General features: G+C 42.4%; 2 protein-coding genes across 13 annotated transcripts in view; both read right to left on the reverse strand.

Annotated features, from left to right (window-relative positions):
* Positions 1–1,753, reverse strand: part of LOC144513584 (histone-lysine N-methyltransferase SETD1B-A-like) — a 26,178-nt gene extending 24,425 nt beyond the window's left edge. Inside the window, exons 1-2 of the mRNA XM_078244697.1 lie at positions 1,609–1,753; positions 817–951 (exon numbers count right to left, since the gene is read on the reverse strand). Coding sequence (XP_078100823.1) covers positions 817–936 — 120 coding nt within the window. The 5' untranslated portion in view covers positions 937–951; positions 1,609–1,753. The remainder of the gene's footprint in view (positions 1–816; positions 952–1,608) is intronic.
* A 7,733-nt stretch (positions 1,754–9,486) lies between these two features.
* LOC144513586 (NACHT, LRR and PYD domains-containing protein 3-like) overlaps positions 9,487–27,500 on the reverse strand; it is a 38,222-nt gene continuing 20,208 nt past the window's right edge. For 4 of the 12 annotated variants that reach the window (XM_078244704.1, XM_078244706.1, XM_078244711.1 and 1 more), the window contains 13 exons: positions 22,352–22,456; positions 21,791–21,869; positions 21,537–21,640; positions 21,127–21,357; positions 20,609–20,713; positions 20,050–20,128; positions 19,672–19,900; positions 17,791–19,582; positions 17,520–17,693; positions 15,487–15,660; positions 14,968–15,141; positions 12,939–12,985; positions 9,487–12,830 (listed from right to left, as the gene is read on the reverse strand). In XM_078244704.1, the coding sequence (XP_078100830.1) occupies positions 12,235–12,830; positions 12,939–12,985; positions 14,968–15,141; positions 15,487–15,660; positions 17,520–17,693; positions 17,791–19,582; positions 19,672–19,900; positions 20,050–20,128; positions 20,609–20,713; positions 21,127–21,357; positions 21,537–21,640; positions 21,791–21,869; positions 22,352–22,456 (3,889 nt within the window). In that variant the 3' untranslated portion in view covers positions 9,487–12,234. Of the gene's footprint in view, positions 12,831–12,938; positions 12,986–14,967; positions 15,142–15,486; positions 15,661–17,519; positions 17,694–17,790; positions 19,583–19,671; positions 19,901–20,049; positions 20,129–20,608; positions 20,714–21,126; positions 21,358–21,536; positions 21,641–21,790; positions 21,870–22,351; positions 22,469–22,868; positions 23,100–23,527; positions 24,703–27,001 lie in introns of all 12 variants that reach the window. The other 8 variants (XM_078244709.1, XM_078244708.1, XM_078244707.1 and 5 more) reach the window with 6 other exon arrangements.

The raw sequence follows: 27,500 nt of genomic DNA on the forward strand, positions 1-27,500 counted from the left end.
CCTATATTTGTTAATTATATTTTTTTGTATCTTAAAAATGTCTTTGGTTTGAAGTTTGTTTCTCTGTGATGCTGTTTGTAAATTGATCTACTTTATTTTACTGTTGTAGTCAACTATTCTCACTACTCTGATAATGCTACTGTTTCTGCAGTACAATGGTACTGTTACCACACTGCTCATAGCTGTGCATACTGTACATATCTGTCTATATGGTTCATACTGAATATCCATATTTCTTTTGTTTTTCTCATAATACACTGCATATATCTATATTATTCTTACTACTATTATAACGTTACTGCTACTACATTACACATATATGTACATGTTGTTCATACATTGTTCATATTACATAGCCATATTTATTATGCTCTTATAAGGTAAGTACTAACACACTGCACATATTTATATTTAATTTATATTACTCTAAACCACCTTCTGTAAACCAACTGTACACTACTTGTCCTGTCTATACTTTGTATATCACATTGCACTTTTCTGCTCTTTTTGCACTTCTGGTTGGACGGAAACTGCATTTCGTCGTCTTTGTACTTGTACTCTGCACACTGACAATAAAGTTAAATCTAATCTAAAACTGATCTGTTGGATATTTAAGTATCAATTTAGGTTACTGTGTGCTACTATATTAAGTTTCATATAAACAGGTTTTTCATCTAAGCCGTATTGAACATTAGTGCATGTGTTTTTCCCCCGAAGGGGCACATAACTGTTGTCGAGGGGCACGTCGAGTCATAGCAGTGGACAGTGTGGGCATAATAACAACATAATAACCAGATGATAGTGAAAGATGCTCACCGGTAAGTTAAAGTGCTGTCCATCGTAACGGTACACTTTGTAGAGACCGTTGGTTAAAGCAGGGTCAATCATCAGCTTACAGCTTCTCCAGGGCTCAGCAGGACGTCTGTCGCTTTCCATCACAGTCGTCAAAACCTGGAAAACACACACAGAGACACACACAGAGACACACACACAGAGACACACACAGAGAAACACACACAGAGACACACACAGAGAAACACACACACAGAGACACACACACAGAGAAACACACACACAGAGACACACACACACACACAGAGAGAAACACACACAGAGAGACACACACACACACACAGAGACACACACACAGAGAGACACACACAGAGACACACACAGAGACACACACACAGAGAAACACACACAGAGACACACACACAGAGAAACACACACACAGAGACACACACACAGACACACACAGAGACACACACACAGAGACACACACAGAGACACACACAGAGACACACACAGAGACACACTCACAGAGACACTCACAGAGACACACACAGAGACACACACAGAGACACACACACACAGAGACACACACACACACACACACACACACACACACACACACACACAGAGTCAATATAAATATATATGTAGCATATTATAGCATTAAGCTAGCTCCTCCGCCGGAGGGCAACACGCCCCGACAGGTGATGGAGACGGAGAGCGTCACCTGTTCTTTTCTTCTGTCTAACAGATTAAAAACACGCAGAAACATCAAACACTTCCAAATACTTTAAGTTATTTTTAACTGTAACTTACCGGAAGCGAAGTTCGACACTTTTGTGGAGCAACATTGTGGAAAAGCTGTCGTGGTTTTCGGTGTTTTCCCCACACAGTTGGTCGCGCAGGTAGCCTCAGGTTGGATGAAAGAGGAAAGATCCCTCCGCCAGGAGGCTGCAGAGACATAATATAGATCCTTCCGTAAAGGCGGAAGGACACGAAAGGTTGGAGGAAGGAGGGTAAACAGGCGACTGGTGTGTTTTTGTGCAGCTTTATAACACAATAATGTGCTGATGAGTCATAAATGAAAAGTTAAAGTTATGTAGAAACATTACGTCATGTTTAAGATATGAAGAAGGCTATATTTAATATTCTACATGGTTCAAATAAACAATAATAATGTGTCAGTGTTGTTTTTATATAGGCTATATATGTTCACACAGATACACACACACACACACACACACACACACATGCACACACACACACAAAAACAAACACACACACACACACACACAGACACACACACATACACAGAGACACACAGACACATACACAGACACACATACACAGAGACACACACACACACAAAAACAAACACACACATACACACAGAGACACACACAGACACATACAGAGACACACATACACAGAGACACACACACACATGCAGACACACACACAAAAACAAACACACAGACACACACACACACACACACACACAGAAACATTACATTACGTCATGTTTAAGATATGAAGAAGGCTATATTTAATATTCTACATGGTTCAAAAACAATAATAATGTGTTTTTATGTGTCCGACTACATCACATAAACCTTGACTAATGCTTGACTCTTTCAGTGACATTATAGTCATGCATAGTTAGAGCTTTGAGAACTGTTCATACCAAAACATTTTATTATGAGAAAGCACATTTCTGAATCGGACTTATGATCAAACTATGCATTACAGATGTCTTATTTAGAAGTATAAAAAGTGTGTTCCTGCATTGATGTTGACCATGAAAGTCAGAGATCAGTGCTAATTATTTTCATGACTGGTACTTCCATTTATTGTAAATACTGCATCTGTCTAGGTGCCATTATCAAGGCGCCCTCCTTTCCCATTCCACCAACAAAGGTGACAAAGTCCATCCAGATAGTCTGCTGGATCTAGCAAAACGTTCACTGGTCTCCATCACTTCAATCTACTAATATCTTGCATAATTATAACATGAAGGTGGTTACAAAATCATTGTTAATAATTGACATGTGCTAATTTTCAGACACTGGACATTCAGATTCAGCCAGGTCTCCCCAAGTGCAGGGTGCTGGGTCCAGGGACAGGTCCACCGGCAGTGAGTAATCATCACATTAAACCATCCATCCATCCATCCATCTTCATCCGCTTATCCGGGGTCGGGTCGCGGGGGTAGCAGCTCCAGCAGGGGACCCCAAACTTCCCTTTCCCGGGCCACATTAACCAGCTCCGACTGGGGGATCCCGAGGCGTTCCCAGGCCAGGTTAGAGATATAATCCCTCCACCTAGTCCTGGGTCTCCCCCGAGGCCTCCTCCCAGCTGGACGTGCCTGGAACACCTCCCTAGGGAGGCGCCCAGGGGGCATCCTTACCAGCGCCCGAACCACCTCAACCAGTCATCTTGAATACCAAATTATTTTAAGCACAAACAATTTAATCATCCACATTATGTGTAAATCCGAGTGAAATCTTAGAGCATATGTCTTCTGTATTTCCATCAACCTGCATTTTAACTGTAAATGAACTCAATGTTTTGTTTTTCAGACTCTGGACATTCAAATGTAAACCATGCCGGCCAGATGGGACACGATAAGCAGACAAGCAGTCCAGACACAGCGACCAGATGGGACACGACAAGCAGTCCAGACACAGCGACCAGACACAGCGACCAGATGGGACACGACAAGCGGTCCAGACACAGCGACCAGATGGGACACGACAAGCAGTCCAGACACAGCGACCAGATGGGACACGACAAGCAGACAAGCAGTCCAGACACAGCGACCAGATGGGACACGACAAGCAGTCCAGGCACAGCGACCAGATGGGCCACGACAAGCAGTCCAGACACAGCGACCAGATGGGACACGACAAGCAGTCCAGACACAGCGACCAGATGGGACACGACAAGCAGTCCAGACACAGCGACCAGATGGGACACGACAAGCAGTCCAGGCACAGCGACCAGATGGGACACGACAAGCAGTCCAGACACAGCGACCAGATGGGACACGACAAGCAGTCCAGACACAGCGACCAGATGGGACACGACAAGCAGTCCAGACACAGCGACCAGATGGGACATGACAAGCAGACAAGCAGTCCAGACACAGCGACCAGATGGGACACGAAAAGCAGTCCAGACACAGCGACCAGATGGGACACGACAAGCAGACAAGCAGTCCAGACACAGCGACCAGATGGGACACGACAAGCAGTCCAGACACAGCGACCAGGCACAGCGACCAGATGGGACACGATAAGCAGACAAGCAGTCCAGACACAGCGACCAGATGGGACACGACAAGCAGTCCAGACACAGTGACCAGATGGGACACGACAAGCAGTCCAGACACAGCGACCAGATGGGACACGACAAGCAGTCCAGACACAGCGACCAGATGGGACACGACAAGCAGTCCAGACACAGCGACCAGATGGGACACGACAAGCAGTCCAGACACAGCGACCAGATGGGACACGACAAGCAGTCCAGACACAGCGATTTGTCTAAAGACGGTATTCCTCCGAATGCAATTCAGTGGCAAGAGTGTAAATGTTCTAAAGTAGCGGCCATGTTATAGTGAATATTTTGAACAACTGGTTTTGTGTTAACATTCTGAGCTTCATCATGATTGACCACTCAATTTATTCTCTATCAATTATTATCATGGCTAAGAATAGATAGATCTCTTTGCACTGACTGCTGAACTTCATGAATCATATGGGCACATAACTTGCTACAAGAGCTATATCCACTATTATGAACAACAAAGTAATATTTGACAAATTTTGTCTTTTAGATTATGAAAGTGTTCAAACGCCAATCTCAAGATACTCTGGGAGGTCTTTGTCAGAGCAGAGTAACAGGTCCTCTGCATATGAAGCCAGTACAGTGCCTCGTAGGGAATCAGACTTAAGATTTCCAATGGCCATTTAGTAAGTACTAAAGGGTTGGAGCAGGTAAAAATAAACAAAACAAAAAAACACTAAAAATGAATTGAACAGGACATGGTTTAACTTTGTACATCTGCATAAGGATAACAGTAGTATCATTTTCCTATTGGCTCCTTGTCAGCAGTTTAGACTGACAGAGACTTTTACATATGTGGTCTTTTTTGTTTTCAGAGTTTCAGAAAAAAGTCTTAACTGAATTGGTGGATATCCACATGGAGGTCCGAAGGCTGGGAACAAGCAGGCCTCCCCTGTCATCGCCCATATAGAGCTACTGGAGAGAGAGGAGGAACGCCTCAAGGACAAGCACGCCTTTGAGTCCCTGGTATGATTTGCAAGACACAATCTGGAAGTGATGTCATTTTATGCCCTGTTTTATTTATTAATATTCTGTGGTATATCAGTGAAACTTGTTGTAGGCTATTTTTCCAACATGCAGACATGAAAATCACTCACATTTCAGCGAAATTCGCCGTTTTGAAACCAAAATAGGTGACCTACGTGAATCGTGTAGATTCGATGACAAAATGTTTTGGGGGGGGGGGGTTAAGTACTCGGGCCTGGTGCCTGATTTCTGGCGTATGACTATTTTAGAAAAATAAATAAATGAAAAAGTCCACATGGGATTTGTTTTGATGCGCTGGATTTAACCAATCATCGAACTTCCACCTACCAATGAAACGAGTTCTAGCCAATCAGATGCAAAGTAGGGCGGGTCTTTGCCGAAATGTGAGAGTGCGGTGCCGGTGTGGTCTCCGTGGTAACGCGGCTAAAAAAAAATGGAGGCAAAGTTGATCAAACTTGGAGCATGTAGATACAGCTTTAGTTGAGAAAGGAGTTAAAACAAATGGCGCTGGGCATGAATAGAGGACAAGAGGAGACGGGGGGAGACAGGAAGCCGTTTAGCACTCGGTGCCTCAAACTGAGGGAGCCGGGGGCTTCTGCATCTCATATTGAAGGAAGACGCGGTACGGCAGCAGCGGTAGGACAGGGCCGATAGTCACAAAGCTCCAGTCCGTGCACTCTGTCATACGAGTTCGTTACCGGAAACGACCGCTACCGTTGCGACTGCGACTGCGACTGCTCCTTCACTGACCCACCGTGATATAAACAATACGAGTGTGCCTTCATAGTGGAACATGATTGGTCATTAACGATGGCCGCTGTGTAAAAGCTATCTGAAGCCCAAACTGCCTTGACAAAGATGTCTGTTTGGAATCAGCACGGCAGGTATTTAAACATCACGGCCTTGTCCCAGAGTCTAGACCTCTAGATATATGAAAAGATAAACAATGCATTTTAATAAATGTAAATAAAGCAGCTAATATCAACATGGACAAAATCATGAATGTACTATTTCGCTTTTTTGATGATGATCCGGCCAAAGTAGTAACGTGTAGTTTTCACAATGATACATTGTAGGATTATGATATTATTGCAATATGTAAATCCACATTGACTCTTTATTTAACATATGGTTGGAAGAAGTAAAAATGTATCCAAAACTTCTTAGTTTTTAAAATGATGTTTTATTATTGTGTAATGTCAGAAGGACGTTAACTGTTTTGCCAGTCAAATTAACTTTAATGAGTGCATATTGAAATATTACACTGTTGGTTGGCAAAATATGCATCTCAAAATACATCAGATTGATGCATGACCCCGGACCCCCCACCTAGAGGGGTAATGTCCTTCTCACCTTTTTCACCCCTGACCCGTTTTCATGCCTGAACATAGAAAAATAGAAATAATAACCCCTCTTTGAAGGTGATGCAACTTGCAAGAATTGGAGGGAAAGATTTAAAGGATTGGGTCTACAAAATTCTTGACAGGTATTTAACAGGATAGATAACAGATCCCTACATTAACATGCATAACACAAACACGATACATTTTTTTGTCAGTTTGCCAGTCAACAGAGGATGTGACATATCTAAACCAACTTACTATACACTTTATTCACCAGGCCACTGTCTGAAACAAGTAAGCTGTGGAAAAAAAGGAAGAGCTCCAGAACTGAATTGACTGCCATTTTTATATTTCATAAAAGGGCAAATTGATAAAAAATGTAAAAATCTAAGCGAGCCTCCACTGTCATCCCCCCATATAGAGCAGCTGGAGATGATGGAGGAGATTATAAATGCAATTTAATTATCTGAAATGTAATCATGAGACTGCAGAGAAACTTGACATGGAAGGTAAAGAGGAGGGGGTTCTACAGGTGCAGGGAAAGTATGTCATTGTAGCTATCAAATGGTCACTCTCAAAGGTTTGTTTAATCGATTCCAGAAAACAGTGTCCCAAAACCACATCTCTTTAGTCCACTTTTGGCACTCTCACCCATGCTACAGTTCTGTAGATTACCACACGCATGTCAGTTCTACATGGTGAATTTGTTTCTTCAGGCTCTTTACCAACCGGCTAATGGCAAACTGCCTCTGGAGAAGTCTACAACTTTTGAAGCAATTCAAGGTACACAGCATTTCCCCCACAAGTTAAACAAGCTTCTCCCTCTTTTTATTTAATTTCAAAACCTGTATATACATTTTACTGGAGGATCTGCTGGGAAAACAAATGATTCAATTATACGTGTGTGTGATTTAATATTATCTCATATAGAAACGGCCACTGTCTATAGCAGTCTTACACCTTCCTAACATACAGCAATGCAAGTTTACAGAAACCATCTTCAGTCACGTGTATGGTGCCATATACCACACCAGTTACCATGTGCAGTATTATTGCCACTTAATTGATATTTGACAGGAGGAATAAGGAACTTCAAACCTGGATGTTTTCACATAATATTGTATGTGAACTTGCATACTGTAATGTAACTGGTTTTCTTTACATATTTATATTTGTTTTGTTTTTGTTCAACTCTTGCAGCTGCAGTCATGAAATGGGATAAAGAAGCTACAGAGGCTACAGTCAAGCATCATGCAGCAGGACATCTCAAACATGCACCAGGGAGGAAGGGAGGTGGAGGGCATACAAGGGTGGAAAGTACCTAGGAATTTTGCACGAGTACTATAAAGGCTGTTTTATGGTTCTGCGGAGGCTCCACGCAGAGCTTTCGCCGCAGCCTACGTAAGTGGCCTGAAATGTATACTTGTGCGTTGTGTCCTTGTGTGTGCGTCGAGCCGGCGTGTGTGGGGGGAGTGGGTGATAGAGCAAGGGAGAAAGTGAGAGAGTGAAGGCGATTATCTTCAGAGCGAGTAGCAACTCTAGAGTCCTAGTGAGAGAAACAAAGAGTCTCCTCTGTTCTTTCTGACCACGGTGGGAGATCTGGAGCAGGAGAAGTTAACCCTCTCCTTGATTTCATGTTGTTTATGGAGAAAGAGAACCAGGAAATGAGTCTGGGAGGGAAATGCAACGATACCAAGCCACGGCTGAGAGACGTGCGTCTCCGCGACGTGTAGTTACATTTTTCGAGAGGTGCACGTCAGTGTTTATTTCTAGGTTAGAGGACTTTATAGCTGTCTCCCCCTTCCCATCTTAGTCTGGAGTAATTTGTTTTTTGTTCATTTGGCAGTACACTGTAACCATTAGAATTGTTTTATTTATCAGCCTGTTAATATTTTGCTGAAAACCTCATTAAAGATGGAAAAAAATATTATCATTTCAAACTATTTTTTATTTTTGTTGTCCTTTTAAATAGATCAGATGTCACTTATTTCCAGTTGTAAATAAGGCTATTAAAATGTCTTTGCATGTCTTGGACAGGTGCATCAAAGGGATAGGTATTCATTCATTATTTACAATTTTAAAGCAGTAGTGACTAGAGTGAGTTTTATTAAATACCATGTGGTCATCCAACCTTGGAACAGTAGCCTACCTGAAGGTTTGATGACCAAAACATGGTTTAATAAAGCTAATAGTAAGCCAGCATTGAACTCTGGTGTCAGTTGGTTTGGTACATCTGAAATCGGTCCAAGAAATGCATCATAACTTGTATGAATGTCCTTTAAGTGACGTTGAAAACACGTTAGAAATGACGTCTTAAAAACGTTAATATAGAACCTTGTAAAAATGTCATTTGGACGTCAATAATTAACATTTAAAAGACGTTTACAAAAGACGTCTAATTCACATTCAATATTTACGTCAATAGTTAACGTTAAAAAGACATCTAAAAAAGACGTCGTAAAAACTTTCATTCTGGCTCATCAGTGGACGTCTTCTGAACGTACGACTAAGACGTTAAATTGACGTCTTTTGGACGTGTCATTGCTCAGTGGGTTTTCTGTTTGTACCCTTGTACAGTACACACACACACACACACACACACACACACACACACACACACACACACACACACACACACACACACACACACACACACACACACACACACACACACACACACACACACACACACACACACACACACACACACACACACACACACACACACACATACACACACACACACAGTTTTGTTTTCACCTTCCAGAGATTTGAAGAATGTCAAAAAGCAAACTTCAAGTTTTCAGCTTTAGGGCCAAATTATCTAATTATACGTTCCTCTGTGACAGATTTGGGCCTCACTTATCAGAAAGATGAGTTTGTTGAGAACATGTTGATATGAAACATGAGGATCAGTTATATGTAAATACCTTAAAAGGATATTTTAAGAAGATATGTAGAAATGGAAAAAATGCTTTTACATCCAACAGAATACATTCATAAAAAGGGACACATGTTGGTTTATTTAAGCTTTATTTATACAGGAAATGTCTTAAAGTACTGAAGCACTTGAGTATTTCCATTTATGTTACTCTGTACTTGTATTGCAGTACAAACAAAAGTATCAAAACATTGAGAAACAATAATAAATAAAAACCTTAAAGCAGATAAGGAGAGAAAACAAACGTGATGAGAGGAACAAGACAAGGCTTTCATTTATAGACGTGGCGTACGCACAAAACAGGCTGAAAATGTTCGTACGCCACTTCTCACGCAAAGGTTGTGATTCATAACAAACTAACTTGACGGGAGATGGTCTGTCCTCCACTCTAACTCTGACCCATGGTCTGTCCTCCACTCTGACTCTGACCCATGGTCTGTCCTCCACACTCACTCTGACCCATGGTCTGTCCTCCACTCTGACTCTGACCCATGGTCTGTCCTCCACCTCTGACTCTGACCCATGGTCTGTCCTCCACTCTGACTCTGACCCATGGTCTGTCCTCCACACTCACTCTGACCCATGGTCTGTCCTCCACTCTGACTCTGACCCATGGTCTGTCCTCCACACTCTAACTCTGACCCATGGTCTGTCCTCCACTCTGACTCTGACCCATGGTCTGTCCTCCACACTCACTCTGACCCATGGTCTGTCCTCCACTCTGACTCTGACCCATGGTCTGTCCTCCACTCTAACTCTGACCCATGGTCTGTCCTCCACTCTGACTCTGACCCATGGTCTGTCCTCCACTCTGACTCTGACCCATGAGTATGCACATTTAGGAGACAATGATAACTGGTAGATGGTGAGGTGGTGAACTGAAGTCAGACTGCACAAAGTAAATGTGGGAAGAACGATTACTCGTAATATTAAAGTATTGATGCCTCAGACACGTTTTTTCACTCCATATCATCCACGTTACCATGAAGATTAAATCCAGCAGTGTTATTTGCACTTGTACTGAGTGATAATTGTTCCATAAACACATTGTAAAATCAAACTCAAATCTTAAATCTATATTTGTTCTAAATATTTAATCAATGCTGTCTCACCGTCACAGAGTCCGCTACGGAGCGCAGGAGGAGGAGACGGCCCAACTGCATGGAATACAGGATAGCATCAAATACCCTAGCATAAGATAACTGCAGAATGTAAATAACTAAATATCTGTCTTAAATACTGTGCATCATCAAATGTCAAAGTCTGGAAATACAGCCTTTAAGCTCTCGCGCAATTGTTACAGTTAATGTCCTCGTTATCGGTCCGAACCACAAATTGATGCTGTGATTTTGGCAACAATCACAAATTGTGGTAAACATATAAATACTGCCCGTGCGTAATGCTGACATTGCTGGCACTGCAGGAGGACCACGCCAACGGAAGAATCAGAAGAGAATCAGGAAAGAAAGAGGCTTCAGCGACCATGACGATGACTGGACCATGACGATGACTGGACCATGATGATGACTGGACCATGATGATGACTGGATCATGATGATGACTGGATCATGATGATGACTGAACCATGATGATGACTGGATCATGATGATGACTGGACCATGATGATGACTGAACCATGATGATGACTGGACCATGATGATGACTGGACCATGATGATGACTGGACCATGACGATGACTGAACCATGACGATGACTGGACCATGACGATGACTGGACCATGACGATGACTGGATCATGACGATGACTGGACCATGACGATGACTGGACCATGACGATGACTGAACCATGACGATGACTGGACCATGACGATGACTGGACCATGATGATGACTGGATCATGATGATGACTGGACCATGACGATGACTGAACCATGACGATGACTGGACCATGAAGATGACGATTTAAATTCCCTAAAGCTGTGTTCTTGGATCTAAGTACTGAATTGGGTCCAGTAGAGAGGGCAACGCGAAGTTACGCTTCATTGCTTTTTCCCACCTGTCGTCATGATTCAGCATAACGAAAGAACAATCACACGCCAGGGTCATTAACATACTGATCAGAATTCAGGTTAAAAAATGGGCGTGTACAGGGCGGGATAAGAGGCTGATGTATAAGAGGCTCATGTATGGACACTTGTGGGTAAACTGTGATTTATAAAGGGTACATTGCTTACAGATGTGCATACGCACGGTTTTATAAATCTGATTTTTTTTTTTGGGCTTTTGGACGTATGTACACTTTTAGTAAAGATCCTACACTCATTTATAAATGAGACCCCTGATCTGTATGGAGGTTTACTAAAGACAAAACTGACTGACTCTTAGAATTATAATAACAAAATAAAATATTATATCATAATAAAAAATAAGAATATAATATACACCACAAACTAATCAAGTAAAAGCAGTGATACCACAGTGTAGAAATAAGTAAAAGTACAAAAGTATCAGCATAAAAATACTTAAAGTTAAAGTACGAAAAGTAAAAGTGGTGATTCTGCAGAATAATCAGTATATTACTGGTTTCTATGACTGATGACTTTAATGCTGCAGCTAGTAATCTGTAATAATAAATCATCATTTATGATCTGATTATATTTTATAGTTTTAATAATCTGAATGTGTAAAGGAACAAAAGCTGTCAGATAAGCAGCGAGGTGGTTGCTAAATGTAGCTTTTGGAGACGATGATGAAGAGCAATACATGTCATTTAGCCGTTTGGAGCAGAATCTAATCCATTCAGGAACTCATTGGTGATACCCACATTCTCCTCACTAACATCAGCTGATGATCCTGATCAGACTCAACTGTCTGGTTCTCTGACAGGAGGAGACTCTCCGTCCTCCACAGGACACAGAGACACTGAGGAACCATATGACGTGGAACACAACCGTAACCCAAACCCAAACCCAGGATAAAGAGGCTGAGTGAATGTGGTGTTGAAGGTGTGGAGGTGTATCAGTGAGTCAGAGGAGACTGTGTAGAAGGACATAGAGCCAGCAGGACAGTCCACATACACTGCTACTCTACCAGAGACAGAGGAGGAGGAGAGACAGAGGTCTGTTGGCATGTCATTGTGACAGACAGAGTAACCAACATCAGAGCAGATCAGACTCCAGGAATGATCATTATATCCAAACACACAGTCAGCATCTCGTCCTCTCCTCCTGATTCCTCTGTAACTCACTGATATAACAACCTCTCCTCTCCTCTCGACCTCCCAGTAACAGCGACCAGTCAGACCATCTCTACACAGCAGCTGATAACTGCAATAGTCAAACCTCTCTGGATGATCAGGATATGGCTGATCCTCCTTCACATATGTCACCTTCCTGTTGTTGTCAGACAGTTTGAGGTTTCTGTGCACTGTGTTTGTGTCGAGTGTGAGTTCACAGGAATCTGACGGAGAGAACGAGACACAACACAGCTGCAGTTATTAACTAATCAGCACTTTGGGTTGAATGAGTGATGTCACAGTTCCATGAATGAAATGTAAAACAGACTTACACTTCCTCAGACCTGGTGTCAACCATCTGACTCCAGCAGGCTCCACCCTGAAAGGAGGAGGGGGGACATTACATCACTCTCACACATTATTATACACTGATGAAGGAACAGTCTGAAAGCTGGAGAAATACATCTCAAAACAAACAACGCAGTTTACATGCTTCGTCCTTGGTGCATTATTCATTAAAATAATTCTAAACAGATTTCTGCAGTTCAAACAACTCAGAATTGTAGTTGAGAACGTCAGCTGTAATGGCCCACGTATTAAAGTGTCGGGTTTACATTTTTTTACGATCGCTATGACACTTTTTTCAATACTTTTAACAACTTTCCTAAACTCTTAACACAGCACAACATCTGCCTGTGTAGGCTATACAATTAACACATTCCTTGTTGCTTTGACACAAAATGCATACAGTTAACACAAATTTAAAATGCTTGAACTTCTTTTACACACAAGCTCAACCAAGACCAAAACAATGGATCTTTACTGACCAATTTACAAATGCTTTCACTCTGTATGTCAGAACAAATAACATCATGTTCTAAACCTAACTTATAGGCTAACGTCACAGTGAACAGCTGATCATATTGTAAATTGAAACACAAATATATCCCCTGCATTTTATACATGCATTTATTGAGAAACAGCTGATTGAAGTTAAGCAAATAGATGATTCCCATCTAGGAAACACACTCAGGTGTTGAGGTTCTTTCAATCGCATGATCATATGGTAGGACATAAAAGAGGACCTTTGAACAATATACTGTAGATGAACACAGAAAATAAGAAAAATGCCTTCACCAGGGAGAGGAAGAGGAGTACCAGGACAATTCTGTCTCTGTCTCCTTTTATTCATAAACTGCACATTCTATAAAACTACTCTGAGATGGGTCATGTCATTCATTTTTTGAATTGAATCTCTACAGCAAAAGAAACAAAATGGGGGCCGGGTTAGCTCAGTGGGTAGAGCAGGCATACATATACTTGGAGGTTTATGCCTCAACACAGAGGCCCAGGGTTCAAATCCAACTTGTGACAATTTCCTGCATGTGTTCCCCCTTTCTCAACAAGCTGTCCTTTCAAATAAAGGTGGAAAGAGGCTTCAAGAGAAACTGCAGTGTAAACCATGATCAATACAATATACTATTGTCTATTATTACTGTATAAGGGCAGACCTGACACATATCAAATAATGTAGTTTCTGTAATTCCATCTGATGTTAGTGTTTTGTATGACATTGTGCAGTGATTGACTAAATGTTCCTGTTGGAAGAGAACATGTTTTAGTGTTTTGGAAGAATTATTAGATTTTGAGACATGTTTGCATTGTTTTGGTGGACATAGTGTATTGTGTTAATGAATTATTGTATTGTGAAAATCAGTGTTGGAGTTTAGTTTTCAATGTGTGATTTTGAGCATGAAATTAACTGTTTTGTCAATTGTGTGTTGTAGGTGTGTTGGTGCGTTAAGAGTTTAGGAAAGTTGTTAAAAGTATTGAAAAAATTGTCATAACGATCGTAAAAAACTGTAAATCTGGCTCGGGCTCATAATTACAGTTAAGGTGTCGGGCCGGGCCAGGCTCGGACACAACGTGCACAGGCGTGGGTTGGGTCGGGCTTGATTTTTTGGGCCCGATCTAAGCTCTAAGGGGAGGGGGGACATTACATCACTCTCACACATTATTATACACTGATGAAGGAACAGTCTGAAAGCTGGAGAAATACATTTCTTCTCTGTAGAAGGGTTTAGAATGATAATAGACAATCTTTGGTCACATCTTACTATTCTGACTTTGAGTGATCTCTCCTCACAATAAACAAACTTTGTTGTCCCTGGGATGACGTATTGATGGCATTATATGGGCCTGATATGTGAAGGACATGCCTTCCATTGGTTTACAAGACAAAAACAAGCAGCTTCCAAAGCATCATGGGAAACAAAATGGATGGTTAGCATCAGAGCTAGCGGCACTCGGCGGCCGAAAGTTCATAAATTATGGACAATAATGTTCATCCAGTGTTTATACCTGAGAGTGTCCAGTCTCCAGAGTGGATCCTTAAGTCCAGCCAACAGCAGCTTCATTCCTGAGTCTCCTGGATGATTGTAGCTCAGGTCCAGCGCTCTCAGATGGGAGGGGTTGGAGCTCAGAGCTGAGACCAGAGGAGAACAGATTTCCTCTGAGATCAGACAGCCTGACAGACTGCAAACACACAGAACAACATGTCACATGATCTGAGGATACTGTGGGGTTACAATAACTTTATCACTGATTCTTTCTTCTTACAATCAAACACCCACTAATGTCCATCAACAATCTGACAACATTACTGGTCGCTCTCTGATTGCTGTCTGATATTTCAATTTCCAACAACAGAGTGAGAAGAAAACAACATAAAACATGTTCATGGAAAGAGATTGAAACTAAATAAACACAACTGTTTGAAACCATACAAGCAGAGACAATCTTAGGCACGTTATGAGTTTATCTATTAATGCAAATCAGGATTTAGGTGACCATCAGTTGAACAGGTTGTTGAATCCTGACCTGAGAGTCTCCAGTTTACAGTGTGGACTCCGAAGTCCAGCTGACAGAAGCTTCGATCCTGAATCCTTCAGGTTGTTGTTACTCAGGTCCAGCTCTCTCAGACTAGAGGACTCAGACCTGAGAACTGAGGACAGAGCTTCACAGCTTCTCTTTGACAGGTTACAGCCACTCAGCCTGAAGAGACAATAACAAACAAGAAGATAAATATCAGTATTATTAAAATGTGAAAATTGCATAGGACGAGTCTGGACTAAAGTATTATCAGAAAAAAAACAAAGATCTCAGTTAGCATTTCAGCTCACAGATTGAACTCAGAGTAAAAATATATAGTATAGCATGATCACTATATCTTTATAAATATGTAGAGCTCACAGACTGTATATAAAGATGTAGAGATCATAGACTGTATATAAAGATGTAGAGATCATAGACTATATAAATATGTAGAGCTCACAGACTGTATATAAATATGTAGAGATCATATATATATACAGTCTATGATCTCTACATATTTATATACAGTCTGTGAGCTCTACATATTTATATAGTCTATGATCTCTACATCTTTATATACAGTCTATGATCTCTACATCTTTATATACGGTCTATGATCTTTACATATTTATATACAGTCTATTATCTCAACATCTTTATATACGGTCTATTATCTCTATATCTTTATATACGGTCTATGATCTCTACATCTTTATATACAGTCTATGAGCACACAGGGTTTCCTGCAGCACTTTGCAGTTAAGGCGGCCACCTAAATAAGACATGCCTGCCTTCTGAACTACATCGTCGTTGTCAAAAAAAAAAAAAAAACGATATCCGCCGTGTTACTCTGTCCTGTTTTCTCCGTCATAGGGCTGGGCAGTGGGCACCGAACTTCGAAACATTTATGGCACCGACTCAAAATACTCCCATCCTATGAATATCGAAAAATGATTTATCTTTCGGTGCCAAATTTCAGTTCCAAAGGCGTCTGAACGCGTAAGCGCAAGCTTATCTGTCCTCTCTGCATATTGACAGAGAGCAGAGCTCCCACACATACATACACACACAAACACACACACACACATGTGCGGGCAAACTATTTTGGCTCTGCAGTTTTGTTGAAGTCACAGTGAGTCACGGCAATGCCGATAAAGTGGTTTAAAGTGTGGTTACAGTTTTTCAAAACTTCACGCAGACAGCGTTTGCTGCGATATGATATTAATGGTGAGGCGAAAGTAGTTGCGGTGCTGTTGACGTTCACTTCCTCTGAGACAAGCAGGGACAACAGTGGTTTCCATGCCCTGATGACTGGCTGAGGTTGTAAGGCAAGGCAACTTTATTTCTACAGTACCTTTCAGCAACAAGGCAATTCAATTGCATTCCTTTGCACTTCAGTTAGTTCTCCATAAGTTCAATGTTGACAACAGGGCAGTCACCAACTTTATTGTTAACGGTTTGTGTCATTATGCAGTTTGCACTAAAAAGTCTTTGTTGTTTACATTCCTTTTCATTTTAGTTAGTTCAATATTAGCCTGTACACAATGTGATTTGTTTATTTATTTATTATTTATAATATGTTCATGTTGTAGCAAAAAGGTTTCCCTTTTTTTGTTAATTTTTAAAGTTTGGATTGATACCAATCCTAAGTATCTGACTGGCACACCCCTATCCAAAAGCACAACCAGTTATATTAATGTTACTCTGAGTGAGCAGTGTTACCATAATATTCTAATTTTGATAACTGTTTTGAGTCACAATTAGGGTGAAAAATGAAAGTTTTGTGTTTAATGTATTTTTGTTGATGTTGAAATGGACATATGGTATCGAGAAAAGTATCATGAAGGAACCCCCTCCCCCCCACACACACACAAACACACACACACACACACACACAAACAAACAGTCTGACAGCAAACCCCACCCCATTACCTTAACTAACATTTTCTGTGGGAAACCCTGTCACTACATCTTTATATACATTCTATGAGCTCTACATCTACATCATATGCAACATTATTATATTAACTTGATCTGACCTGAGAGTCTCCAGTTTACAATGTGGACTCTGAAGTCCAACCGACAGAAGCTTCCCTCCTGAATCCTGCAGGTTGTTGTTACTCAGGTCCAGCTCTCTCAGTCTAGAGGACTGGGAGCTGAGAACTGAGGACAGAGCTTCACAGCTTCTCTCTGACAGGTTACAGCCACTCAGCCTGAAGAGATGGTAATAAAGAAAAAGCAATCAAGAAGTTGAAAAGACAGCAAAGCATTTAAGTTATGATATATGACTCTAACTATCGCTGTACTTACACAGCTTTTTTGGAGGCTTTGACCACTGGCAGCAGCCTCAGAAGAGCCTCCTCTGAAGCAGAGTATTTCTTCAGGTCCAACACGTTCAGATCTTTTTCTGATGACAGTAAGATGAAGACCAGAGCTGACCACTGAGAATGAGACAGTTTATCTTTGGAGAGATATCCTGATCTCAAAGCCTGTTGGATCTGCTCCACTAGAGACCCATCATTCAGTTCATTCAGACAGTGGAACAGATTGATGCTTCTCTCTGCAGACAGATCCCCGTTGATCTTCTTCTTGATGTACTTGACTGTTTCCTGATTGGTCTGTGAGCTACTTCCTGTCTGTGTCAGCAGGCCTCGTAAGAGAGTCTGATTGGTCTGCAGAGAAAGACCCAGGAGGAAGCGGAGGAACAAGTCCAGGTGTCCATTTGGACTCTGTAAGGCCTTGTCCACAGCACTCTGGTGGAGATGTTTTAGTTTTTCTCTGAAGACTTTAGGCAGCCATGATGATGTTTGTTCTTCTGTCAGCAGGTTGACTCCAGAGTTGGTGAATGTCAGATGGACATAAAGAGCAGCCAGGAACTCCTGAACACTCAGATGGATGAAGCTGAACACCTTGTCCTGGTACAGTCCTCTCTCCTCTTTAAAGATCTGTGTGAACACTCCTGAGTACACTGAGGCTGTTCTGATATCGATGCCACACTCTCTCAAGTCTGATTCATAGAAGATTAGGTTGCCTTTCTGCAGCTGCTCAAAAGCCAATTTTCCCAGATATTTGATCATCTTCCTGCTCTCTGGACTCCAGTGTGGATCTGTCTCAGCTCCTCCATCATACTTAATGTTCTTCACTTTGGACTGAACCACCAGGAAGTGGATGTACATCTCAGTCAGGGTTTTGGGCAGCTCTCCTTCCTCTTTGGTCTTCAACACATCCTCCAGAACTGCAGCAGTGATCCAGCAAAAGACTGGGATGTGACACATGATGTGGAGGCTTTGTGATGTCTTGATGTGGGAGATGATTTTGTAGGCCTGATCCTCATCTCTGAATCTCTTCCTGAAGAACTCCTCCTTCTGTGGGTCAGTAAACCCTCTGACCTCTGTCACCATGTCAACACACCCAGGAGGGATCTGATTGGCTGCTGCAGGTCGTGTGGTTATCCAGAGGCGAGCAGAGGGAAGCAGATTCCCCCTGATGAGGTTGGTCAGCAGCACACCCAATGAGGTGGACTCTGTAACATCAGTCAGGATTTTAGTGTTGAGGAAGTCAAGAGGAAGTCGACACTCATCCAGACCGTCAAAGATGAACACAACATCTTCAAACCTGCAAATTCCTGCTTCTTTGGTTTCACTAAAGAAGCAATCAACAAGTTCCACCAAGCTGTACTTTCTCTCTTTCAGCACATTCAGCTCTCTGAAGGTGAATGGAAATGTGAACTGGATGTCCTGGTTGGCTTTGCCTTCAGCCCAGTCCAGAGTGAACTTCTGTGTTAAGACTGTTTTCCCGATGCCAGCCACTCCCTTTGTCATCACTGTTCTGATTGGTTCATCTCTTCCAGGTGGGGCTTGAAAGATGTCTTCTTGTCTGATTGTTGTTTCTGGTCTGTCTGGTTTCCTGGATGCTGTTTCAATCTGTCTGACCTCATGTTCATCATTGACCTCTGCAGTCCCTTTCTTTGTGATGTAGATCTCTGTGAACATCTGATTCAGAAGGGTTGGGTTTCCTGCTTTAGCAATCCCCTCAAACACACACTGGAACTTCTTGTTTAGGTTAGATTTGAGTTTAAGCTTACAAACTACAGCAGGACTTCCTGTAAGAACACACAACAAAGAAGATCAACACATGATTTATAAAGTATATATGACAGTTTACTTCTCCTAAAGATATAAATCCTCTTACTGCTCTGCAGACGGTCAGCCAGCTCGTCCTGCTTCATTCTCCTCAGGAAGTGCAGTGTGATCTTCAGAAATGCCTCTCTGCTGCTCCTCCTCTGATCTTCATCCTCACCATCCAACACCTCCTCACCCTCCCTCTGACTGTCTGGGCATTCTGGGTAATCTGGACTCAGAACCTTCTGGATCTTCTTCAGCTCGTTCTTCACAAACGTGACAATGTCATCTTCCAGCAGCTGGAACAGAAGATTATATGAATCAAACTGAAATCATGGAAGCAAACATGAGATCCATGTTGGACAGACTGACAATCCTCTGGTCTAAAAAGTGCACCAGATGATTGTGAACAAGATAGATGTAAGAGTAGTTGTTGTACATTACAGACCATAAAGATGGAGTCCAGGTGTGTTTGATGCTGCTGGGTAGACTGACCACTGGGAACCTCTGAGATCTCCTGGTCCAGTCTGTGAAGGAATCAGGAAGAATTAGCTCACATTATGTCTGTCCACACAGAGACACACACACAAGGTAAAGGTCCTCTGACTTAAAGTGTTGATTACAACATTGAATCAGATGGTTACCCCTGACATTAAATTATTGGTCATACTGCTGATCCCACTGTGATTCAACAAGAAGAACTAAGAAGCAAACTAAGGCTACAACTAGTGTCTTTCACTAAGGACTTCTCTTGGTTTGAACAAACTTAGTGTGAACACAAAACAAGTGGATATTGGGCTGAACCACATCTAAAACATCAGAAAAAACAACTGAATATTAGAACAAAACATGAGTACAGTGCAGAGTTTTGCACTAAAACTGAGCTACAACACCACAGAACAATGTCCCAAAGCTGAACAGGTTGGAAAGATAATCAACAGTGTTTAATGGATCAGACCAACTGGAAGGCAGCACAGTTTCTTTTGTTCTCAGTTTTAAATCCTCACCTTTGATCAACAGAGTAACGTCCATCTTTGAAGTTTATAGACAAATCCCTAGACCAGTCACTCTTCATGGACACACAGCTGGGTTCTGGTTCTTCCAGCTTTCTCCTGATAGAAAAAACTGAATATAATCTAAACTGTGCAACAATGGATTGTGGATACATTTCAAAAGATTATTTGCGCATTGTTTTGTCATGCCATCCAGGAGAACAGTGTTTTCACTGAAACACAACAGTTTTAAAGGTACAGAGTGAATCCATGTGAAACACACAGGTGGGCTGCATCTTGTAGACCACTATCAGATATGCATGGTAAGGACTAAGTTGCTTGTGGGTTGCCCCCTGCTGTTCTGTGATTCTTGGCAAGGCCACCTGCCCTAGTAAAGGATTACGGGTGGCCTGCTTGCTAAAGTCCAGTTCAGACCAAAGATTCTGGAGGAGACAAGTTTAAACTTGCAGTTACTTTACAATTGAGAATCTGACATAAACACTGTTTTGTTTTTCTCAGTTTTAAATCCTCACCTTGGATCAACAGAGTGACGACCATCATTGAAGAAGATAGACAAATCCTTAGACCAGTCACTCTTCATGGACACACAGCTGGGTTCTGCTTCAGGTCCAGGTTCAGGTCCAGATTCAGGTACAGGTTCAGGTTCAGGTCCAGATTCAGGTACAGGTTCAGGTTCAGGTCCAGGTCCAGGTTCAGTTTCAGGTTCAGCTCCAGCAAAGTCAGATGTGAGCTGCTGCTCTGGGCTTCAACACAACACAGACAGAGGTTGAGTGTGAATAATGGTAGTGATAGTGGGAAATTGAAAGTTACGAATATAACTACGGTTCTATGAATCCTGGATGACTGCCAGAGGCCGTGCTTAACACTAGATATATTCAGTATTGCGCTTGTGCAGGTCGAGTATTTATATCAACAAAGTCACCTGTGACTCTGACTGTCTGGGCATTCTGGGTAATCTGGACTCAGAACCTTCTGGATCTTCTTCAGCTCGTTCTTCACAAACGTGACAATGTCATCTTCCAGCAGCTGGAACAGAAGATTATATGAATCAAACTGAAATCATGGAAGCAAACATGAGATCCATGTTGGACAGACTGACAATCCTCTGGTCTAAAAAAGTGCACCAGATGATTGTGAACAAGATAGATGTAAGAGTAGTTGTTGTACATTACAGACCATAAAGATGGAGTCCAGGTGTGTTTGATGCTGCTGGGTAGACTGACCACTGGGAACCTCTGAGATCTCCTGGTCCAGTCTGTGAAGGAATCAGGAAGAATTAGCTCACATTATGTCTGTCCACACAGAGACACACACACAAGGTAAAGGTCCTCTGACTTAAAGTGTTGATTACAACATTGAATCAGATGGTTACCCCCTGACATTAAATTATTGGTCATACTGCTGATCCCACTGTGATTCAACAAGAAGAACTAAGAAGCAAACTAAGGCTACAACTAGTGTCTTTCACTAAGGACTTCTCTTGGTTTGAACAAACTTAGTGTGAACACAAAACAAGTGGATATTGGGCTGAACCACATCTAAAACATCAGAAAAAAACAACTGAATATTAGAACAAAACATGAGTACAGTGCAGAGTTTTGCACTAAAACTGAGCTACAACACCACAGAACAATGTCCCAAAGCTGAACAGGTTGGAAAGATAATCAACAGTGTTTAATGGATCAGACCAACTGGAAGGCAGCACAGTTTCTTTTGTTCTCAGTTTTAAATCCTCACCTTTGATCAACAGAGTAACGTCCATCTTTGAAGTTTATAGACAAATCCCTAGACCAGTCACTCTTCATGGACACACAGCTGGGTTCTGGTTCTTCCAGCTTTCTCCTGATAGAAAAACTGAATATAATCTAAACTGTGCAACAATGGATTGTGGATACATTTCAAAAGATTATTTGCGCATTGTTTTGTCATGCCATCCAGGAGAACAGTGTTTTCACTGAAACACAACAGTTTTAAAGGTACAGAGTGAATCCATGTGAAACACACAGGTGGGCTGCATCTTGTAGACCACTATCAGATATGCATGGTAAGGACTAAGTTGCTTGTGGGTTGCCCCCTGCTGTTCTGTGATTCTTGGCAAGGCCACCTGCCCTAGTAAAGGATTACGGGTGGCCTGCTTGCTAAAGTCCAGTTCAGACCAAAGATTCTGGAGGAGACAAATTTAAACTTGCAGTTACTTTACAATTGAGAATCTGACATAAACACTGTTTTGTTTTTCTCAGTTTTAAATCCTCACCTTGGATCAACAGAGTGACGACCATCATTGAAGAAGATAGACAAATCCTTAGACCAGTCACTCTTCATGGACACACAGCTGGGTTCTGCTTCAGGTCCAGGTTCAGGTCCAGATTCAGGTACAGGTTCAGGTTCAGGTCCAGATTCAGGTACAGGTTCAGGTTCAGGTCCAGGTCCAGGTTCAGTTTCAGGTTCAGCTCCAGCAAAGTCAGATGTGAGCTGCTGCTCTGGGCTTCAACACAACACAGACAGAGGTTGAGTGTGAATAATGGTAGTGATAGTGGGAAATTGAAAGTTACGAATATAACTACGGTTCTATGAATCCTGGATGACTGCCAGAGGCCGTGCTTAACACTAGATATATTCAGTATTGCGCTTGTGCAGGTCGAGTATTTATATCAACAAAGTCACCTGTGACCTCAGGGTGACCCTAGCCAAGGTATTAAGTTCTGGTGTCAACCCTGTGCTCATTCCTACAGAATCTTCTCCTGGGGTCGCAAGATTCCGAGTGACCAAGAACTCTGGTGGTCATCCAGGATTCATAAAACCGTAGTTACATTCGTACCTTTTCTTCTATTACATCCTTACTGACCACCAGAGGCAGTGCTTAACACTGGATGGCTCATACCAACAGAGTCATGAGGAAGCCTGAGTACCCACCTCACAAGGATGCAGCAGAGGACCTCAGCCAGAGAACCACGCCCAATGGATGGGGGGTGGCAACATTCACCCTGTAATAACGTGTGAATGTGTTCAGCGACGCTCATGAGGCCACGGCACATATTTCCTCCAAAGGCACACCTCTCAAAGTCGCCCACGATGTGGAGACACTCCTGGGTAGAATGGCATTTCACTCCGTATGGTAGGGACTGACCACTCGCTCTCTATGCAGAGGCAATGGCCTCCACAATTCAGTGTGACAGGCGCTGCTTCGAGAGAGCACAGCCTTTCATATGACCACCATAACAGACAAAAAGTTGCTCAGACTGACGTATGCAGGCGGTAGCGTCCACATAAGCCCTAAGGGCCCGCACTGGGCACAACAGACTCGACTCGTCCCCTTCTTCTCCGGAAGGGGGGTCAAAATGTGTCCGGTGGAAAGGCTGATTGAGGTGTGAGCGTGCCAGCACTTTAGGGAGGAATGCCGTATTAGCCCACAAAGTGATACCTGAACCATCCGAGTTCCATCTCAAACAGGAATCACTCACGGACAAGGCATGTAGCTCGCCAACACATTTTGCGGAAGTAGAGAAGAGAAACGCAGCCTTGGCTGACAACGACCTCAGCTCCGCCTGTGCCAAGGGTTCAAAGGGAGGGGAGGATAGGGCGTCCAGCACCAGGGGCATGTCCCATGCAGAAGCCCTTGGGGGCACTCATGGGATGCAACCTCAGAGCCCCTTTCAAGAAGCGGGATACAAGTCTGTGGCACCCCACAGTGTTATTAGTTGGGATATGTTAGGATAGTATTTCTGACAGGCTCTACGCAAATCTGTGAACAGTGGGTCGGGCCCTTCAGTGGCCAAACCCACAGCTGAAGGCAGGAGGTCTTCCCTGCCGGGGAGGCACCAGGGCACCTCGCAGCAGAGACTGTGAAGCAGGGAGAACCAAGTCCTGGCTGGCCAGAAGGGGGCCACCAGAAGAAGCCTGTCACCCTGATGAAGCACTCTTAGAAGCGTCGCAAGATCAGAGGAAACGGTGGAAAGGCATAGAGAAGGCCCTCCGGCCACGCATGAGCCAGAGCATCCTGGCCAATAGTGCTGTTCTTCTCCATCAGAGAAAACCATAGGGGACAATGGGTCGACATCTCCGAGGCAAAAAGATCCACCTCCTCCTTCCTGCCGAAGAGACCCCAGATCCCCCCAGGGGTTGGAGAAAAAGAGAGCGAAATATAAGAGAGCACTGTTGTCTGACGGTGAAAAATGCTGCAAACTGACTGATTTGTTTTTAAAATGAAGTGCAGCTTCAGCTAGCATTAGCGCTAATACTGCTAGCACTAATGTTAGCAACACATCTGAGCCAATACACCACAGAGAGACAGGACAGTGAGGAATATGAGGAAGATGAAGAACAAAACGAGCAAGAGGAGGATGAAGAGCTAGACATGGATAACGATTCTATGGAACTAACCAACACAGAACAACAAGCCTTGTTGTGGGTCTGAATGTGGATTACCAGAAGCAACAGAGATGGAGAGCAATTCTGCAGGAGGGAATGTAGCAACAGGTACAGTAAGTGTGGCTGCCTACTTCATAGGACCAGATCAATGGAGCGGCTGGCTCTGATGATTTGTTAATTTTTTTATGCATTGGGGTTGTGCATTGATATGTCTATGCTTTGGTGCAGTTGTTTATAGCATGAGAGTTTACATTCACCATCACTGGGGCTATCAAAAGTGTGTGTTCTTTCCATGCGTCAAAAGTTCTATCTGCGAGTTGTGCATCCCCCCCTGCTGGTGGGCCGCTGGTGGGTGGAAATGCCAGGGCCATTTTTTCTTCCCAGTCCGTCACTGGCGACCCACCAAGTTAGCCTGAGTGAGTGCACTCTGCCACCTGTGGGCCGATAGAGAACGGTACAGTGAGAGGGGAGCGAGGACACACCCTTCACCGACCCAATATGTTAAACTGGTGAGTACAGTTACAGTAATTAATAACACAGAGCGAACACGCTCATGTTAGCACTTAGCACAGTGAAAGTGCCCAGCCACAGTGAAACAAACAATCGTATACAGGAGAGGTAAGCGAGCACACTGCCATCACTGATGAATACGACGTGTAGGTGAATACGTTACACTGGTAATTAATACAGCTACCGCAAACATTAACACCGCGCGAACACACTCACGTTAGTAATGGAGTTACACGTTATCAGTTGAGGTTAACGTTACACAGCACAGCGAAAGCGCCGAACCACAGTGAAACAAACAATTGTATACAGGAGAGGGAAGCGAATACACAACCGTCATTGACACAATGTTTACACAACGAAACAAATCTTACCGAGTGTAGAAGCTAATTTTCACGTATCTGTACTTTACTTATTATTATTATTATTATTATTATTATTATTATTATTAATGTTATTTATATTTCCAGAAACTTTTACTTTTACTCCACTACATTTCCTAAATAAAATGTATACCTTTACTCCACTACATTTACTAAGTAATATTTATACTTTTACTCCACTACATTTACTAAATAATATTTATACTTTTACTCCACTACATTTACTAAATAATATGTATACTTTTACTCCACTACATTTACTAAATAATATGTATACTTTTACTCCACTACATTTACTAAATAATATGTATACTTTTACTCCACTACATTTACTAAATAATATGTATACTTTTACTCCACTACATTTCCCCTGAGCATCTTAGTTCTCGTTACAACAAAATAAAATCAGAAGAAATTTGTTCCACTGGAAAAAAGCAGGTTTGGTGAATCATTGCTCCTAGATTGTCAAGTTAACGCTCTGTTCCAGTTGGTGATGTGAAAAAACAACCATAGGCCGAGACTAAAGAAGAGGAAGAAGCATAATAACTGATAGTGTCATGGAAACACCTGGTACAGGCTCTGCTGCCATGGTAACAGGTGATGATCGACCCAACGACAGCGGCGATGAAGATAACGTTACACACCTTTGGCCATAAAGTTCATAATCAATGTTGTTTTTACTTTTACTTTTAATATTTAAGTACTGTAAATATCAGATACTTGAAGACTTTTAGTAAGTAATAAGTAATATTCTAAAAGGAGACTTTAACTTCTACCAAAGTCATTTTCTGGTAAAATACTTTTCCTCAAGTATTGCTTTCAAGTACTTTATACTAGACTGCAGCTGGAGATGTGTGAGTGAGACAGAGGCGCTAATAGGTTCATGTTCATGTTCAAGTTCATGTGTTCCCCTCTGAGCTGGGACTAGAGTGTGTCTTTAACGTTAGATGTGAGACAGTGTCAGACTTTAGTCTGTTCAGAGCAGGGATGCACCGAATCCAGATTTTTTATTCTGGTTAAGATTCTGCCAATTCCGAAACCGAATACTGAATCCTCCTCCCGTCCTCAGTCCATGAACACAGTCAACACATTAATGAAGAAAACAGTGACTGTCCTTCCTTTGCCGTACCTGAAGTTGCTGCATTCTGGCTGCTGTCTGTAGATTCCTTCATGCTCAGCTCGTATTCTTCCAGATGTTTCATACCAGATGTTGTAACAGCGGTGATGTTGTGTATTGTTTAGGGTCCTCGCCACCACCAGACTAATCAGCATTGCAGATTGAACATGTAGCTGGACTTGAATGGCCTTCTTTTGACTGAAAGTACTGCCAAACAACACTTTTTCTGCTCACCAGTTCCATTTCCACTTCCTCACAGCCTGCTGCATTGAAGCTCCACCTACGTAAACACCTTCCTGTAATCAACGGCGCCGTCATTACGTCGACCAGCGTAGTGCACGTAGTGCAAGAGTAGGGTTCGGTTCGGTGGAAAAACATTCTAAGGTTCGGCAGAAACCCAACCCCGTCAAAAAGTCCAAAATTCGGCCTAATCTGAAATCGAATCCTGGATTCGGTGCATATAGTTCAGAGTCTTCTAGTGTCTGGTAGGCGTTAGAGAGAGAGAGGAACG

Source organism: Sander vitreus, unplaced genomic scaffold, assembly GCF_031162955.1.
Source record: "Sander vitreus isolate 19-12246 unplaced genomic scaffold, sanVit1 ctg293_0, whole genome shotgun sequence".
Lineage (NCBI taxonomy): Eukaryota > Metazoa > Chordata > Actinopteri > Perciformes > Percidae > Sander > Sander vitreus.